Source organism: Botryllus schlosseri, chromosome 4 (assembly GCF_051294905.1).
Source record: "Botryllus schlosseri isolate E-star chromosome 4, Bs_hap1, whole genome shotgun sequence".
In the NCBI taxonomy this organism is placed as follows: domain Eukaryota; kingdom Metazoa; phylum Chordata; class Ascidiacea; order Stolidobranchia; family Styelidae; genus Botryllus; species Botryllus schlosseri.
The window spans coordinates 27,192,103-27,207,785 of NC_137239.1; the positions used below are offsets into that span (position 1 = coordinate 27,192,103).

The 15,683-nt window shown below is 41.2% G+C and overlaps 1 protein-coding gene across 1 annotated transcript; it reads left to right on the top strand.

Annotated features, from left to right (window-relative positions):
* The first annotated feature begins 2,254 nt into the window (after positions 1 to 2,254).
* On the top strand, positions 2,255 to 15,144 carry LOC145438378 (14-3-3-like protein). Its single transcript, XM_080315784.1, has 4 exons — positions 2,255 to 2,536; positions 8,450 to 8,633; positions 13,052 to 13,150; positions 14,694 to 15,144. The coding sequence occupies exons 1-4, from the start codon at positions 2,364 to 2,366 to the stop codon at positions 14,985 to 14,987; spliced, it is 750 nt and encodes a 249-aa protein (XP_080171910.1). The 5' UTR covers positions 2,255 to 2,363; the 3' UTR covers positions 14,988 to 15,144.
* Positions 15,145 to 15,683: the final 539 nt, after the last annotated feature.

Here is a 15,683-nt window from a genome sequence, read left to right on the forward strand (position 1 = left end):
TTACGCTGTCCGAAAACTTCGTTATATATACAAAATACATATAGGTTTAATTGTCAATAGGCGCCTAAATGACTGGTGCCAAATGTTCCTGTCTTGGCGATCTGAACCTCAGAAGACAAATACCATCCCGCAGGGAAGAATTATATGCCAGTGAAGAAATACCAATTTGAAATCGTCTGCGTCTTGTTTAAGTACGGTTGGGCTATTCTATATTTTTTGATATATAGCAGACAGGAGGTCATGTCACGTCACATCATGTAACGAAGTCATACCAACGGGTCCGCCCGCCCGAAGATGTTTAATTATTATTTACGGGCGCTACAGTTTCCGGTAAATCTGATAACGTGAGCAGAGAGGACAAGAAATTGATAGCAATATATATGCAATTCCCGATCTTATTGGCCGCTTTTATCATGAACAGGGCTGGGCACAATGATTCGAGTACTCAAAAAGCGCACAGGTACAACACACGCGCGTCCACGTCGTCCAAATATCATATGATCGACCGAAAAGATCATCGCTCCATCAAATATGCCGGACCTGATGTGTGGAACAGTATCCCGCCGGCCATCCGACAGTCGACGAGCATGTCCACATTCAAGTCGAAATACAAGCAATTACTACTAAATAAATACAGTCCATCCTCAAGATTACCGGACCACGACTGACCTATCGATCTCGCTTCCCATGACATGCCGCCCTATTTCTTGTCGCTTTCTTTTCTATACTGTATTCTTTACTTTCATTCAGTGTGCATGCCTCCTCTTTACTACGCCTAGGCCAAGGTGGGTGTCCGATTCCATTGACAAATCCAAGTCGCTTCGACATCTTCCTGTCTATTCATTGTATCGCATTTTTTGTGGTGTATTGAACTGATAAAATTGCTAATAAACCAATGATGATGATGATGAATCAGAATCGAGTATTAATTTTAATGATTCGAGTCGAGTAGTAAGGGACGATTTTTTTGAGTACTGAAATTGTACTCTTCTCGCCACTGAATGTTAATTTATCAACGAGAATTATAGTTTCGATACTAATTTTCACTGTAGAAGCCTTGGAACCTTGATTGGCTGTATCGTAGCATACGAAACATATGGTACAAAGCTACGAAGGTTACTGGATGTAGCACATTTCCGAAGTCATGATTATCCCACAACATCATCACCAAGTGAAATGAAGTCGGTATGGTCGAAAAAATACCAAAGTATCATTTGTGAGACGGATAACAGGCATTAAATTATTTGTGGTGACATAAGAGTTAGATATTTGAACTTTGACGTATTATATTAAGTCATGGCGTCATAATGGGTGATACTAGATTACTGGACTAGACTCGAAGCATATTACGTGATTCAAAATCGAATCACTCCGGTACTCGATTTTGCCCAGCTCTAATCATGAATTATCGAAAATTTTCGCGCCTAGCGCTGGCTCACTAGACAGTACGACTAATTTCGTGACAAAAGCGAACAGTGTGATGGGGGAGGGGGCGGGTTATCACCCTATCGGAGCCAAAGACCCAATTTTTTGAGCGGGCTGACGAAGTGCTGTTTCATTCCTGCCAACGGGTGTACGCCCGATAATATTGACCGGTTCAATCATGAATTATATAAATTTTTCGCGCTTCGCGCGTCCAGGCGGGAATATCTGACTCACTAAACAGACACCCAATGTAGATGACAAGTAGCGGCAAAGATCGGATTGCCAGAGGGGGGTCTGGGGGGCGAAGCCCCCCAGAAGTTCGGTTTATCACCGTATGGGGGGCCCTAGACCAACGTTTTTGGGGGGGGCCTGACGAAGTGCTGTTACGGCCCTGATCGCAACCATTTGTTGGCGTTCAGTGAGGTAACTTTTCATGAGCTCGTTTTGTGCGCCCCAACACCCGTAACGCGCCAATTGCGACATGAGAATATCTACGCGATCAAACGTTTTTTTAGATAAAGAAAAATGCTACACTCCTTATTTCGCATTCTCTGCTGGTGTGATTGCGGGTCTACTACAAGTCTTTTTAACCCCTTCCTATCAATTCAATGCATCGTAGTCTTGTGGTGTTCTGAATTTATGATGTTATAAGAAACTGACATGATGGCAATTTAGAGACTGTAAGTGCAGGAACGTTGTAAGTGCAGGAACGTTGTAATTTGCTATGATTCTACGTATGCCGGCTTTCACTCTCCCGCCGCCAGCGGAGTAAGATTGGTATTCGAAATTGTCGCTTGCTTTATATTGTCGGTACTTTCCCTATTTGTATATGAAAAAGCTAAGCAACGGCGTCCTTATCTGCAATTTGCGAAACTTTCTTTCGCGGAATAATTTCCTCTGTATGATTCGGGTAACCACTGCACGGAATTCCATTAAAGATGAATAGAATTTCCCGGGAAGACATCATTCACCGCGCTAAGCTATCGGAAAAAGCCGAAAGATACTTGGACATGACGCAAGCCATGAAAGCGGTTTCTGAAACAGGGATTGATTTGTCTAATGACGAGAGGAACCTTTTTTCAATATCATACAAACATGCGGTCGGAAAGAAGTGAGTGTCGATTGGCCTTTATTCCGTTCTTCAGTTATGTTTTCGTGGGTGGTGATTAGGGTTGTCCATAATTTGGAAAATCTCAAAAAAGATGCGTATCCATGTCTCATTCTGTAGATTATTGATAAAAAACGTCAATGAACCTGCAATAAGCTCATAGAAAAGTCGTTAACATTTGTCTAAATGCGTTTGTAAGTAGCTGCCGTAGAGTGGGCGTGTTAGTGACCATAGAACGGCGATAAGGCTAGTAATCACGAAATCACGTCTCTTGATTGGATAATCAGCTATGCTTGAATGATCACTACCACAGCGGCTTGCTGATTATGTGCTTCTACTAGTTCAAGACGTTCGCTATCGGCAATGATTCTGTAAGCGCATTTTTGTACGTTGATGATTTGATATTAAAATGAGGCATCTGGTCATTGAATGTTTCAATGTTAAAACTAGGCACCGATAGATTTAACTCAACAATAGCGTCTTGCAGGCATGACAGAGGTGAAACAGCGAATGATTGTGAACTTATAGAACTAAGTATAGATCCCGGAAATATCTATCTGATATGCTTGAGATTACGCCAAGGGGTCCTGCTTTTCTGGGTGCAGGTAATGCATATTAGACATCGCCAAACTGGTGCAGCATACCATCTGAGGTGGATTCTGGACACAATCCTGTATGCTCAGAAGATATGTGGGCCGACCAGGTAGCTTACACTGGATTTATGAAGAAGAGTAACTACCACACCGCTTCAATACATCCTTTTTATGTCCATGTCTGGTTTGATTCAAGCATTAGTCGTGATACAGCCGGTAATGATCTAAGATTCATTAAGGACATGCTAGGCAATGCAACCAAACTGTCTTTTTGCTGGTCCTACCAGCATAGTCTGTGCTCGTCTTTAGACCTCATGCGCGGCATCATTGAGGACTTTGAAAGCACTTGCTGGTATGATTCATTATGCTGCAGTAATCTAACAAGTGCCAAGCATAAATGACAGATTCATCCAGCCTTTACAGCATTCAAGACTTCAATTATATACCACGACAACAGCCTAATAAGATCAGACAAAGTAGTGTCAATGTCAAGTTTTATATTTGTATTCAATGATGGTACATCCCATCTGAAACTAGAAATTCGTTTGCCACTTGCATAAGCGCCTTTCCAGTATTTTTCCGCTTTCCATGAATGAAATCAAGGCATACGGGCCGCAACGGTTACCTTCACAATGAGCCATCCAGTCATGTATTTAAAGCGATTGTGAAGCAGCTGTTCTTTGTTCATCATGTATTTCGTAACTCAACATGTTCTGAATTAATCCTAAATCATTTTTTGCGGACCAATCTACAATGCGCTGACAGAATCACCGCCGTTAGCCGACTCCTTGACCAGCAGATCAGCAAGCCGCCAACGTCGTGATCATTGAAGCATAGCAGATTACCCAATCAAACGCCGTGACTTCGTGATTACTAGTCTGCTTGCCGTTCTATGGTCGCTGATACGCCCACTCTACGGCAGCTACTTTCAAACGCATTTAGACAAATGTTAACGACGTTCCTGTGAGCTTATTGCAGGTCCATTGACGTTTTTTAACTATAATCTGTAGAATGAGACATGGATACGCATAAATTTCGAGATTTTCCAAATTATGGACAACCCTAGTGGTGATGTTGCACATAATTTACATCAACCCAGCCCCAGGCCTCAGAGTGGAATTGGTGCTTTGGTGGCAAGGCAACGTCACGCATAACTTTCTGTTCTGCTCAATTATTCGGTAATCTTAGCGCCGGCGGCCACACCTCAAAATTCAATATAACCGGTATTATCCGAAAGCTATTGTTGTACTGATTCCGAATATATAATTTTTATCTGGTTCCGGGCACTGGAACCCCCCCAAAAGCGAACTCAAAGATGAAAATTCCCATTGGTTTAGGCAATCGGAAATCTCCTAAACAATGCGCGGTCGACTCCGCGAGCCCATTGTGTCGCCACAAATAGTCCACTCGGACTTACGAAGTGTTCCCAGAGATACTTGGCATAATCCAAACCGCTACGCGTGCTGTCGATCGGCGATCGCGTAGGCATTTAACTCAATGGTTATTCTTATTGAAATGAACCCGAATATTTTTGTCTGACAATTGTCACTTTTCAGGGCCTCAGGGGTAATCGCCAGCAGCTATTACCCCTGACGAGTGTCAGCCGAAAATATTCCGGCTAATTTCAATAGGAATATCCTATTCAATTGTATATCGAACTTCTGTACCTCCAAGAAGCTCTTTTATTTGTTCTATGCAAGAAACTTATTGGCGAAAACAACCAATGTTCCCAGGCCATACGTGGATTGCTTTAACTCTACTTTAGCTTAGAGCGACATGACGGTAATCTAATTTTAATATCATTTGCCAATTTTTTCTATGCTCCAATTTTAATTCTAATCTAATATGTGGTTTTCCGGAAAACGTTACAGGAGATCTGTATAGCTGGGTTGGAATCCCGGTACTTTTAGCTCAGGGGTCGCCAACCCACGTTTTGGTTCTCTACGTCGGTACAACACATTTTTTTTAAACATGGGCCACTGCCCACTGGCATCATAGTCCAATATGGAATCGGTGTCAACGGCACGCACTTGGACGGGTCGTGGGTTTTATTTTTAAATTTTTTTTTAAAAAGTTGGTGGACTCACTCAGCCACCAGGAATGCTAGTATTGGAGTTAGTACTGTAATTTTCCGAATATAATGCACCCCATGTATAATACGCACCCTTAAAATGACGTGTATATTCTGGGCAAAAGCCTGTACCCATGTATAGTACGCACCCTGCATTCGCAGTACATGAGTACATGAATAGTTGCGGTTTAGTATTCGATGTTGTTCTGTTTTGCGATGTCACTGTCGAACAATCGTGACGTAATGATCGCTAATCATAATACAATTAACCGCATTGTCTCTAACGAGAGTTGATAGTAGCCAAAGCCTGTGAGGTCGGCGACGCGATAGCTCAGGCTAACGACACACGACATCTTGCGCACGTGGCCTATTACAATTACAGATGCGATTGCTCAGGCCACCGGTTATGTCGGGCGCACCAGTCCTGTTGGAGATGCGACTGATTACGCAAGCGATTATATCTTGCGCACATGGCCTCTTGTGTAATGTGTATGCGATTGTTAAGGCCAGTCGTTGACGCGATGAATCAACAAGGATTGTCGCGCACGCTTGTAGCAATCAGCGACCTAACTTCGCTCACGTACAAACGGCTGAACCAACTCAGCAAGAGATCGCGTGCTTTGCAGACGACTCTCGTTAATTAGAAACACGCTTTTCGTTAGTTGGCAACACGCTTCTCTATTTGACAGCGCGTTACACTCTATAATACGAATTACGGGGCCCAATGGCTAGAGGTGATGCGCGATTTAAACAAACATGAAGAAAAGTGTGATTTCAAGTTTTTGATCGAGGGATTCTTTTTTCAAGGTTGCTGTACCCATGTATAATACGCAGTACGCATCCCCCTATTTTAGGGCAAAAAATTTTGCGCATTATACATAGAAAATTACGGTATGTGGTATATAATGTTTTGACCTTATCTTTTGGCCAGGATCTGTTGACTAAAGCACTTGCACCTTGCCAGTTGCCAACAATAAGCATCTGATCTCTTGTCACTGACTTGGTAGAGTCATTTGAATTCAGCAACCTCACTTGTCACACCGGCTCTGCCACGCGAGAAAATCTCCCATAACGGTGGATTTATTTCAAAAAAACGCACGAGATTCCATCTGGTGGCTTAGTTGCCACAAAATAAATAATCCGAGATCATTTCATCGGATTCAGCGCCCTAATATTAGCTATAAGGAGTTGTCAAAACCCAAACCTGAAATCTTGTGTAGACCAGTGTAATATTTTATTGAAGAAATACAAATACAACGGGGGAATCTTGCAGCTGCAGTTGGAATACAGCGGTTTTCTGAGGGTAATCGCTGCCGCCAAAATGTCTTTCACACTCGCAACTTTAATTTGAGACAACATCGTGTTTAGCGTGCAGTGCCCCTTTGATATTTTGACATTGGTGCTATGCTTGGAGAATCGGGATCTTGTGTGGGCTTGAGCGAAATCGAGTCGCATGCCTACCTGAGTGACTCGATTCTGAATTGAGTATTAGCCTTCGACTCGAATTGAGTATCACTTATGATGACGTCAAAATGGTCTGAAAGATCGGGAAAGTTCAAATATGTACATTTTATGTGACTAAAAAGGATATACTACAAGTCTACATCACACTAAAGATTATTTGCTATTTTTTCGTACTGATCACAACTTCACTGATATATCATTTCTACTAAAGAGGTTGATCTGTGCCAGGGTTGTAATGACTCGACTCGAGTCCGACTGAACTCGAGTCCTTTTGTCAAATACGTGAAATGACTCGACTCGAATCAATTTCTGTACAGTCTCGATTTGTACTTGAGTCCTTGCGCATGACTCAAACGACTAGGACGGCCAAGACAGACATTTCATTGTGGCTTCGAAGAATAGTAAAGATATCACATTATTGGTATTTCATCTATCAGTCCAGATACTTGAAAATAGGGCCAGAAACTGCTAAAACCGAGGAAAATTACTATATAATGAATGCGAGCCATTCTACATCACTCGGATGAAAAAGTGGGTTGAACTGAAAATTGAACAATGAACATAATGACTTGGATTCTGACTCGAGTCAAAACGCTAAGACTCGAACTTGACTCGGTGGTGAATTGAAAATGACTCGAGTCAAGACTATAAATGAGAGATTGAATTGTGACTCGGAACCTCGTGACTTGGTTACGACCCTGCTCTGTACTAAATGATTCATATGCTGTTATACGACAAATCGAGGTTTCCGGCCCTCCACGGTGGAAAAGAGGATCAAAACTATTATTCTATTAATTCTTTATGGTAAGGAACCTATAATTTCAGTATTTGAAGCAATCATGTCTATCTACTCCAGGGGCGGGCTACGTACGGATCCGGCCCGCGGACAGTTTCCCGTCTTAAATGATAATGTGGCCATGGCGGCCCCGGTCTGCCGAGATCCCCCACTTCTTGCTAACTAAGTGAAATTTTAGTGACTGTATGCTCATATACGTGTGTGCGCAGCGTACGATAGTGGAGATAACGCGTAAGTTCGTCAAAGCGAGAAGACTTGCATTATAGGCATTTACGATGTAGACTACTCAGCCCAAATGTTGTTAGTGATAATCATGGTGTTTGACACGACTACAATAATCATTTACACTAGGCCGATATTTCTTATTTTTGATTCCGTAACCGCAGACTTGCACCACGGCGCGCTTCTAGGCTTCTGTAAGACGCCGCTTATGCGAACGAGGTGGTGAAGAGGAGCCTAGATAAACCTCCAACTTTTAGGTAGGAATTCTGGAGTCGGACTCTAACCCATAACCCATTGGTGATGTAGCGACGGAATATACCACTACGTTATCTCGTCACCTACACAACCTTAATGAATTGATATCTTGGTAGATTTGTGGTACCGGACTTATGGACCGCATCGAAATGTTAATTAAGGATTGCAGCATAGTGCCCAATATGTTGTGCACCGTGTGTTGATTGATCAGAGAGAAGCAGACACGGGGCGCCTGTACGACAATGCTGTTCTCAAATCTACATTGGCGATAAATGGATATGAAGTGGCATTGCGGTCGTTGAAATACAATAATTAATACGATTTATTCATTGTACATGTGGATAAATGGGCGACTTATGTATCGATTCAGCAATCCAGCCAAGTACTGAATTTTCCTATATCCGGCCCGCCGACTGGAGAAGTTGCCCGTCCCTGATCTACTCGATTCGAATCACTGTACCCAGCCCAAATCTTTTCTTTTTATTCAATTTCAATCGCAAATCGTTTTACGGCAGACGTTCTGCATGGCGGGTCATGACCAGCATCGAGCAGACGTTCGAAGGAGACGCGATGTGGAAATACGAAAGAGCACAAATATATCGGGAGAAAATCCAATCCGAGATCGAAGAACTATGCAACGAAGTCATTCATACCATTGACAATCATCTTTATCCGGTAGCGCAAAGTGAAGAAAGCCGGGTGAGTTCAGCTCCATTACAATGCCTCAAACTTCTTGTCCATACCATGTTTTGAAGCGTCAGTGTTTAGTCGTTCTAAGGCAGTGGTTCCCAACCTTTTTCATCTCGTGCCTCCCTTGGCCGAAATTCAAGCCGAAATTCCCCCCTTAGAATAAATCTGCCCGATGATTAAAAAAGGTCATTTTTACCTCGTTTGTTTCTAGCAGTGCTGTAATAATACTTTTGTAGACCTCCAAAAACAATGGTCTTGGTCCCAATCAAACAAATTCTGGAAGGCTTGACTCAACAGACCCCACACTTCCATTTGTGTTTTCTTCTTACCATGCACCAATCACTAATATAACTACTGCGAAAAATCACTATCCGTAAATTTACTTGTATCGCAATTTTTTTCTCAAGTTTGCGTATGCATTTGGCCAATAATATTGTTACTTTCATATATAGCAGGGTTGACCAGACTCGAGTCAGCATTTCCTGATGACTCGACTTGACTCGAGTCATTTTCTCAAAATATGGAAACGACTCGACTCGACTTGAGACAATCTGGGTATTGACTCGACTTGGACTCGAATCACTGTGCATGACTCGAACCAAGCCATATGACTCAAGACTATAAAACGGACTATAGACCGACATTAAATTGTAATTTCGAAGAACAGTAAAGTGATCACCCTCATGGAATTTCGTCTATTGATCCTGCTACTTGACAATGTCAAACTGCTAAAAGTGAGGAATATTAGTATAACATAAATCCAAATCATTCAATATCACCAAACAGTGTCGACTTGAGTGTGACTTGGACTCAGACTCGAGTCATAATACCATGACTCGGACTCGACCCTTTGATCGCTGACTTGAACTCGGACTTGACCCAATGGTGAATTGAAAATGACTCAATTTGACTCGAGTCAAAACTATGAAATTGAGATTGACTTGTGACTCGGAGCTTCGTGACTTGGTTACAGCTCTGATACATAACATACACGTGATAAGATTCCCTGCTGGAGCTCATGGAAATTTAGGACACCCATTACGTTTCGGTAACATTGCACCAAGTTTAACATGTCTTTTTTCGATCGGGTAGCTGTTCACTAAAAATAAAGTAAGGCTAGCGATCTCTTTGACTTGAATCGATTACGTTGGAATATTTTGTCACTGTCTGAAAATGTTGACTTGAAAATATAAGATAAATTCTTTCACTAGAGGCCTTGTTGTGATAGATCCGACACGACATTTGCTAGCTTAGGATTTGATTGCTGGCCTACAAAATTGTCTTGCAAACTGCAGCACATCTGCACTAGTTTAAAAAAAGGGGGGATTTGTATGTGAAAAAAGATTTCAAATAGCATTTGAATATACTATCAGCATACAAAAAACAGCCATAAGGAGCATACATTCGGATATAACTGGTTGACTACATGACAGTTCGGACATGAACAATTTGGGAAATCCGTTACAATTCTAAAGCAGAATTCCTCCCTAAAAATTGCAAAATTCACCCCAAGGGGGGAATTCCTCCCCGGTTGGGAACCACTGTTCTAAGGGCTGTGCAAAATCGAGTATCATGGTGGTGTCACAATTCCAATCTCTGTTACAATGCAACATTCGAGACTAATTTTGAGGCGTTCCAGAACCACGTTCAAAATAAAATTTATATTTTCGCAATCAGTACCACGGTAGCTTTCGAATGATAGGCCTACTTATTTTATCAAATTTAATGCTCGGCAAGCTGGTCAAAAGTTACCATCAATTTGCCTTTGACCGAAGGGAAAGTGTGACGTAGACCACCGAGCCGTGAGATTTGCTTGCGTTCACATCATATACGACACTATGATATCAGCTGACAAGTTTCTCTGTCGGTGAGGTGATTATCCGAGTTTGTACTGTGTAGTACTGACTGACTTGAGTGCTAGCAATTAAGGTCTGGTTATCTTCGCGCATAGTACACACTCAGTTGACGATTGTACGACTAGGAACAAAGCGCACATTCGTGCACAGTCTGCACACCTCTCTGTGGCGATCGCAGCCCTCTTCTATGCCATGGTTAATTACATCTCCAATGTGTCAATGTATACTTTACAGTGAAAAATAAACGATAAGAATAGTTGTATAGGCCTATAACGTGCACCACAAAGTCTCCGTGACGTCATAAAGATAACACTGATCGACAAAATGATTTTTTTTGTTTGTTTTTGGCAGAACATCTGAGAACTGCTTCCGGGGTTTTGGAGGTTGCTGATTACGAATATCACATTAGTTTTGCCGGATTGGCTCTAGAAAAGAAGATATATATAGTTATACAACTAAAAAAGCGTAAAATCACTGTATTTACCCTCGAATATTTTACTTGGTAGAAAGTAAATCTAAGTTATTCCATCAATATTAACATGACTTGATGGGAGAACTTCGTTTGTTAAAAAAGCATTTTGTCAAGACTAAAAATTGTACTTTTGCACAATGGAAATATATTATCTCCTCTCTAATTGGTCATTCTACTAAGATGAAAGAGGAGTATAAAGCTATCAAGTTTGTCCCTTGAAAGCTTAAATAAAATCCTCATATGCGCCTCATCTTTTTTCACTTGTAAATGGATAATTTTCCATAAAGCCAACAAAGTGGGTATATCCAGTATCCATATCAAACGAGAAGCTTTGAGAGAGTCTTTGATGGATCTCACATTCGAATACAGACTAAGGATTACAATTTCATTAAGAAAGGTGCTCACTGCATGGATGTAGTAAATAAAACTTTTTGGAAGATCTTAAAGCACCAAACTACAAACAGTTGGTCCGAGAATTGACATCTGCATATGGAAACATTGGATCAAACGAGCATTAAATCTCCCTTCCTGTTCAGTCATCTTGATATATTTTCTGATAATATTGTTGATTAGAGGGAATAGAAAGGGGTAAGGTTCACCAATACATCAAAACAACAAAAGAAAGATATCAGTGCAGATGCGACGAACATATTATGGCAGACTATTGCTGGAACCTTTCGAAAAACTGCACTAAATTGCTTACAATCGAAAATAGTACAAGAACCAATTTTGCTTGAAGATAAGTTATTTATATTATATTCCAACTGATTATTTTGACATAAAACTGATTCAATTAATGCAACGGTATTTCAGTATTTAGGTAAATACTTAGTTTATTTATGTAGGCTTACATGATATCCGTGAAAGTCTCTAATTATGATAAATCTAATACCTCCAGATATAATTCTGTTGATGTATTTTGATTAAAAACAGTCTTCAGCGTCTCAAAATAACAAGTAGATTAAATTTCTGAACTTTATAGTATGACTGAGCCGATTTTTTATCCAGCCCATACAGCGAAAATATGAGATTTTTGTCAAAATAGCCCCATGGATTATCTCCAAAGTTCATATTAGGAATCAGTGCCCTTCAGAACCCCCAAAACCACTCTTACTTTGTCTGCCCAAAAATATGTGTTGTCCAGTGTAACATGCTACTCAAGGTGAAACCCCCCCCCTTTGATCTCGACTGGATGCGCCACTTACTGCAACTGCAACAGGTCGTTCTGCATCCTCCTATCTGTTCATCACATCGCATTCTGTCTTATTGCATTGTACAATGTACATAGTGTGTTTCTTGTTCAGATCAAAATATAATCTGACGATTATTATTATTATTATGAATAGCCCACTGGGCGGCGATATTGCCCACGTTTGGAACAACCGAGCTCGTCTGATATTTTCAACCTCTCGCATAATGACGCATAATGAACAATACGATATACAAAACACAATGTCATGTGATGACGAGATATCGGTTCAGCTAGTCACTAATTTCATCATTTCAAAACAGCACAATGAAAAAATAGGAAGGTGTCGAAACGACTTGGAGTAGTGTTTGAAATCCGACACACATCTGGGCCTAGGCGATGTAAATAATAGGCATGCACACTGGAAGGAAAGAAATAAGGGATAGAATGAAACTACTATCGATGAAAATGAATGACCCATATAGAATAATAATCGTTGGGTTATACATTTCATCTGAACAAGTCACACACAATGTACAATGTGATAAGACACAATGCGATGTAATGAACAGATAGGAGGATATCGAACGATACGCAGTTGCGATCCTTTTAGACTGACATCCACCTCGGCCTAGAGTGCCCGATGTAACAGTTTTTTCAATTCCACGGCCCTTTTTGGTTCTTTCCATTCCTTGTGAGTGCTTTCTTTCGTAGGGGCTTTTTTTATCGCCGTAAGAACGGCGACGGTGAGGGAAGAGGAGCCCAGATGAACCTCCGACGGGAATCGAACTGGGGTCGCCCGATTCGTAGGCGCTTATCGTCACCACCACGCTAACCCCCCTGCCTATTTCAATAGGATGTCGAAGCGACCAAATCAGGTCTAGAAATAATTGAACTCGAATTTTCACAGGTTTTCTACAGCAAGATGAAAGCGGATTACTTCCGATACCAGGCGGAGGTCGTGGGTGACCCGGAACGGAGACGGAAAATCGTCAGCTCCGCAGACAGAGTCAGTGTAACCTTGTCATGCCGTATAGAACTACTTATAAGAGATAGGTTGATACAACCGAGTAGTATCTTCATATTGAAATGAACCCGAATACTTTCGGCTGACACTTGACAGGGGTAATCGTCAGCAACTAGTAGAGAATTGGAAAGAACAGCGTATAATGACAATCCTATCACAAAATATGACGTCACCAGCATGAAATTTGAATCATCGAGGCGAAGAGGACCCGAGTCAACTTTTTCCTATGACTTGACTCAAAGTCACTTTGCAAAAATGACATGACTTGATTCGACGATTCAAAAATGTGGATTGACTCGGGACTTGAAGCAAGATTTGCGAGTCAATTTCATGTCATAAAGTATACGGTATCGATTTTTATCACTGATCTTGTGTATGTTTACATTTTTTGCGACTTGTGAGAGCAACCAGTTATTCAGTGATTCTCCATTGCTGCGTTACAAATGAATGAACTTCAAACGAATTGATCACAGCTAACGTTGTCATAGTAGCAGTAGTAAGAGTATTAGTAGATTAAAGCAATGTATCCCTGTTTCTTAAACGGCTCAGTTATTACATTGCGCAGTTCTCACCTTTACGAACCCTCTTGTTCTATTTAAATCAAACGGATAGGGTTTATGTGCTTACAATCTCACAGCTGTGTGCATGGGTAGTGTGCTATACCATATCAATGTCTTTCCTATTCCCTATTCGATCCTCAATTTTGGCTGATAATAACAGACTGTAGGATGTAGCTGTACAGTGACTCATGTATTTTATTAGCAGTTCTACGTGAGCAATGGCGATACAACGCCTTCTCGCATGTATAGTTATCTTTATATTCAATATTGGATTCAAGATAAATGGCCAATTAATCTGTCTTTCGCATAGCTAGCAAAATGTGATGACTAGAATGATCACCCCTACTTCAAAAATTCAATTTGGCTTGAATTGTTACTTGACGTGTGACTTGACTTGACAATAGAGTATTTCATCTCAGACAGCCATTCTGTTTCCGTTGGTCCTTTGAGTTCTAGCAGTTATGAAACGAAACTGCTTCGTGATTTCTCTACTGCTTTGTGATTTCTCTATTAAAAAACATACTAGAAAATAGGTTATGGGCAAGTTTTTGCAACTTTTTGCAGCTTCCTAAATACTCAGAAGTTACGTGGTATGGTGTTTTAAGCTGTTTGGAGGATTCTTATATTGCAAGTTTTCTCCATTTTTTTCCTGCAACTTTCTGTAACTTTTTCGATAATGATGATGAACTTTCCAGGGATTTGACTGCAATAAAAACTTGCCCTAGTTATCACATATTTTGAAAACCGTTGGTCTAGAAAGTATGCAGCAGTATACTAGTAGTAATACTACATACTGCTACGGCTACTTAATTCAGACTTTCATTTTCTGCATTCACGCAAAGTAGTTCGGGAATTCTTGGAAATCGCTTTATACTACTTGTAATGGAGCGGAAATTTCGTGCGTTACTTCACTTTTACTGGGATAGTCCGACCACCTGTTAATTGTCTGGTAATTTATTTGGCAGCTATACAAGGCCGCAATGGAAACGGCCGAGAGCGTCATGAATGCATCCCACCCCATCAGGTTGGGCCTGATGCTCAACTATTCCGTGTTTCTGTACGAAGTGAAAGCCGCGACCAGGCGAGCCATTAATACGGCGAAGGAAGCCTTCGACGGCGCGCTGGAGGAATTTGAAACGGGCATACTGACGACGGAGGCCTACAAGGACTCAACGATTATCTTGCAGCTGCTCAAGGACAACGTGAAGATGTGGTCGACTACGGATGGCCGTCCGATCGACTTGTTACCCGAGTCGTAGCTGTCTAGTTTCGCCGTTTCGTACGTTTCTCCGCTATGACTTTCGTTTTAACGTTAAAAATGATTATTTTTCTGTTTATAAATTATTATTATTTTTCCGTTTATTAATTTTTGCACATAAAACTTTCGAAAATATACAGCGGTGTATTCAGATTAAACGCGTCACCCTTTGTCGTTTCATTCGGATCAGTTTATGAACAATTTTAGCAGATCAATACACTGCAAGAATGCGATACAATATGAGTCTCTGAAATCAGACACCCACCTGGGCCCTAGGGCCTAGGCGATGTGCCTGAGGCATTATGCACTGCAGATGAGCGGATTTGAAATTTCCGAAGTTCCACATCCATAAATTTTGTATCTTTCTATCCTAATCCGATTCAGACTAGGAAATCCATTTAAAAAGCCTACGTCCAGTGCCTTTAGTTATGTAAAAAGAAGTAAAACGATAAATGAGTGCCAAACTACACGAAGTGACTTTGGTAGGGCGTAAAACTTTGTCGCCGTTCGCCACAGGATCACAGTCTCCCCGAAAACCGATGAATCCGTTCCTAATCCATTGAAGAAAAAATGTCAAATCCGATCCAAATCCGTCAAAATTTCACAAATCCGGTTTTCCGAAATCCTCATCTCTGATAAGCACAATTGCAAATTGCACACTGAATCAAAAGTGCTATTCCACTACCGTCTCCATAGT